Source organism: Quercus lobata, chromosome 1 (genome assembly GCF_001633185.2).
Source record: "Quercus lobata isolate SW786 chromosome 1, ValleyOak3.0 Primary Assembly, whole genome shotgun sequence".
Classification (NCBI taxonomy): Eukaryota; Viridiplantae; Streptophyta; class Magnoliopsida; order Fagales; family Fagaceae; genus Quercus; species Quercus lobata.
In genome coordinates this window covers 3,784,386-3,788,826 of record NC_044904.1, presented here as the reverse complement: position 1 = coordinate 3,788,826, position 4,441 = coordinate 3,784,386, and the positions used below count along the sequence as shown (strand labels likewise).

Here is a 4,441-nt window from a genome sequence, read left to right as displayed (position 1 = left end):
ATCTCGTCTCGCGTGGCGGCGTGGGTCTCGCTCTCACCGACGTGGGTCTCGCTCGAACTTGGGTTCGAGCTTCGCACTCTCTCGCTCTCTGTCTCTCTCCGTCACGGCGTCACAGCGACACCGCTGCCTCTTTGTCTCTCTCCGTCTCGCTCACAGCTCTCGCCTCTCGGTCTCTCACTTTCCTTTCTTTTTTTTTTCTTTTTTTTCCTTTGTTTTTTGCTTTCTCCGTTTCGTTTTGGAGTCTTGGACTGTTGAGAGCTGAGATTTTTTTTTTTTTTTTTTTTTTTGGATTGACATGGGTTATGGGCTCTGCTCTGAGCTGGCCGGATGATGGGCTAGGGGAGGGGGGCCGGAGCAAAAATTTCAGGGGGGCCCAAGCCCTTTTTTTTTTTTTTTTTTTTTGGAAAATTTTTTCTTGCTAAATTTTTTTTTTTTTTGGGCCCAGGGGGGCCCGGGCCCCCTTAGCCTTCTACCTGGGTCCGTCCCTGCGTTTGTTCAAAGTCACGTAGTCGCGTATATACTATCTTTTAAATCTTTAAGCAATCCTCAACTGGCAGATAAGGAAAATGATCTTATTTGCAGCTTCTGCCATGGAAATTAAGCAAGATAGATATATAAATATATATATACAGGGACGGACCCAGGTAGAAGGCTAAGGGGGCCCGAGCCCCCCCGGGCCCAAAAAAAAAAAAATTTTAGTAAGTAAAATTTTTCCAAAAAAAAAAAAGGGGCTTAGGCCCCCCTGAAATTTTTGCTCCGGCCCCCCTTCCCCTAGCCCATCATCCGGCCAGCTCAGAGCAGAGCCCATAACCCATGTCAATCTAAAAAAAAAAAAAAAAAAAAAAAAATCTCAGCTCTCAGTAGTCCAAGACTCCAAAACGAAACAGAGAAAGCAAAAAACAAAGGAAAAAAAAGAAAAAAAAGAAAGGAAAGTGAGAGACCGAGAGGCGAGAGCTGTGAGCGAGACGGAGAGAGACAGAGAGGCAATGGTGTCACCGTGACGGAGAGAGACAGGGAGCGAGATGAGAGCGAGAGAGTGCGAAGCTCGAACCCAGGTTCGAGCGAGACCCACGCCGACGAGAGTGAGACCCATGCCGCCACGCGAGACGAGATCCACTTGCCGTCGCTGCCGCCAGTTGCCGTTGCCCGATCTGCCCAGCCCAGCTTCGAGCCTTCATAGAATCACAGTTCACAGGTATTTACTCTTTAACTCTTATCTTTTCCTTCAAATTTCAAAACCTTGTGAGTTGTGATCTGAGATTCTGAGAATCAAAGAAACTGTGCTTGTGGTGTTTGAGTGTTTCTTGTTTGTGTTTTTACTGATGAACTGAACTGATTTGGTCATTTGGTGATTTGGTGCTTGTGCTGCGACTGAACTGTTTGTGTTTTTTTTTTTTTGGCTTTTCGGCTCTGTGACTTTGTGTTTGTGAGTTGTGACTCTTGCATTATATAGATAAAAGAGATAGACAGAGAGAGTAGAGATTGTAGTGATAGTCAGATGGTTTTTTCTTTGTTGACTGGTAGTTGGACATAATAATAGGGAATAGGGAAAAGTGGAGTTGTTGTTGGGCAACAGACAAGGGACAGGGGAGGAAAAAAAAAAAAAGGTAAAGTTAAGAAAAGTTTTTGTTAGTAGTGCTTGACTGTCTGTAGTGGGATTCATTGGGTATTTGGGTTAGTGGGTCAGAATTAGGAAGATGAAGACAAGAGACAACACAAAGATACAAAAAACATAAAAGACATAAATAAAGGAAGAGACAACACAGAGACATAAATAAAGGCAGTCCAAACACAAAGACATTAAAGGCAGTAGGCAGACCAAAGACAAAAAGAAAAAAAATAAATCATATAATATAAAAAATTATCACACAAATTTAACAATATAACGGTAATTCTTATATAATTTTTATTTTATTTGTAGATCATGAAAAAATCAACTACAATGCTTGATTTTTTCAAAAGAAAAGGTTCAACTTCAAATTCTTCCAAAGTCAACGTGGAATTGCCAACAACTAATGTTGCTATTCCAATTCCGGAAAATGTGGATGTTCCAATTCCAGAAAATGCGGATGTTCCAATCTCTCAAACACAATTTCAAAGAATTGACCTTGATTCTTTGGATTATGATCCTGAAACACGCAAACAAATATGGGAATATCATGTTAATCAATGTGATGAAATTCGATGGGCTTACATTAAAAAAAGTCCGCACCAACCTCCTCTAGAGACATTCCAAAAAAGTGGAAAGCACAATCGTAGCTTTCAAGCTTCTTGGTATAGAAATAATTCAAAATGGCTTGAATATTCTCCTACAACAGATGCAGCTTATTATCTACCCTGCTTTGTCTTTCATAATCCAAATGTGGTTGTGGGACAAAATACATTTATTGTTGGTAGATTTAGAAATTGGAAAAAGGTTGGGGGCAAAGATTGTTCTTTTCAAGTTCATATAGGAAAAGATCCTAACTCAGCTCATAGAATTGCTGAGCAAATATGTAAAGATTTGATGAACCAATCGTAGCATTTGCAAAGGGTAGTTGATCATTTCACTACTGAACAAATTGCAAATAATCGGTTGCAACTGAAGGCCACAATTTTTATTGTACGATATCTTACCCTTCAAGCTATAGCTTTTAGAGGTCGAGATGAAAGTTTTAGTTCATTAAATCCTGGGAACTTTCATGAATCATTGGGTATTTTGACTTTTTGGAATGAGAAGGTTGCTGAAATAATAGAAAAAGCTCCAAAAAAATGCAACCTACACATCACCTAGGATTCAAAAGGAAATTCTACATGTTTTCTCAGCCAATGTGAAGAAGGCCATTCGGGAAGAAATTGGTGATGCAAAGTTTTGCATAATGGTTGATGAAGCTCGTGATGAGTCCATGAAAGAGCAAATGACTGTGGTGTTTAGATATGTTGATGCAGAAGGCTTTGTGAAAGAACGCTTTTTTGGGCTTATTCATGTTGTTGACACTGCAGCTTTGACTCTAAAGAGGGGGATATATTCTTTGTTATCTCAATATTGCTTAGATATACAAAATATTTGAGGGCAAGGATATGATGGAGCAAGCAACATGCGAGGTATGTGGAATGGATTACAAGCTTTGATTTTGAATGATTGCCCATATGCTTACTATATCCATTGTTTTGCACATCGCTTACAATTGGCATTAGTAAAAGCATCAAAACAAGTTGTTCCCATTAGTCATTTTTTTCTTACATTGCTTTTTCTGATCAAAATTGTTAATGCTTCATGCAAGCGCAATGAGCAATTGAAAGTTGCCAATGCTAATGAAATAGCACGTTTGATTGATCTTGAAGAGCTTGAGATTGGAAGTGGACTTAATCAAATTGGCACTTTACAACGACCTGGAGAAACACGTTGGAGTTCACATTTTAGATCAGTTTCTAACTTATTAAGGATGTTTGGTTCAACTGTTGAAGTTTTACAAAATATAATTGATGGTGCAATTGATGGAGAAAATCGGGCAGAAGGAGAGTCAACTTATGAAGGTTTAACTTCATTTGAATTTGTTTTCATCTTGCATCTTGAGAAGGAAACTATGGAGATCACTGATAAACTTTGTCAAGCTTTGCAAAGCCAATCTCAAGACATTTTAAATGCCATGCATTTAGTTTCATCTAGTAAAGCACTTATCCAAAAATGTAGAGATGATGGATGGGATAGCTTACTCACCACTGTGATATCATTTTGTGAGAAGCATCGCATTGATGTCCTGCATATGAATGCTCGTTATGTTGCGAGGCGAGGTCGAGCTCGTAATCAACAAGATAACGTTACAAATGAGCATCATTATCGAGTAAATATTTTTTATGCTACAATAAATTCTCAACTACAGGAACTAAATTATCGGTTTAATGAAGATGCAATGGAGTTACTTAGGTTTAGCTCAGCTTTAGAACCTCGAGAGGCATTAAAATCTTTCAGAATTAGTGATCTTTGTTTGTTGGTAAAGAATTTCTATCCACAAGATTTCACAGATTATGACAAACAAGTGTTGAAGAAGGAGCTTTATCATTTTGAGCATAATGTAGTCCAAGATCCAGAGTTCAAAAAATTGAAAAGTTTATCTGAGTTGTCTCAATGGTTAGTGAGAACTGGAAATTCAGAACACTACAAACTTGTTTATAGAATGGTGAGACTTGTGCTTACTCTTCTAGTTTCTACTGCTACTACAGAGTGAGCATTTTCAGCTATGAAACTTGTCAAAACTGAACTTCGAAACAAAATGGAAGATGACTTTTTGAATGACTCTTTGATGTTATACATTGAAAAGGATATAGCTTCGACATTTAGTTTGGATTCAATAGTAGATGATTTTGAAGATTTGAAAGAGCGTTGAGTTCCCTTTTCATAGATGATTGTATAAAGAAACAATAGTATTTCGTATCTTTTGTTTTTGTTAGTAGATTGTAT

General features: G+C 38.2%; 1 protein-coding gene across 1 annotated transcript; it reads left to right on the top strand.

Moving 5' to 3' along the window:
- The first annotated feature begins 3,077 nt into the window (after positions 1–3,077).
- On the top strand, positions 3,078–4,208 carry LOC115993780. The gene has a single exon (XM_031117755.1). The coding sequence runs from the start codon at positions 3,078–3,080 to the stop codon at positions 4,206–4,208; it is 1,131 nt and encodes a 376-aa protein (XP_030973615.1).
- The last annotated feature ends 233 nt before the right edge of the window (positions 4,209–4,441 follow it).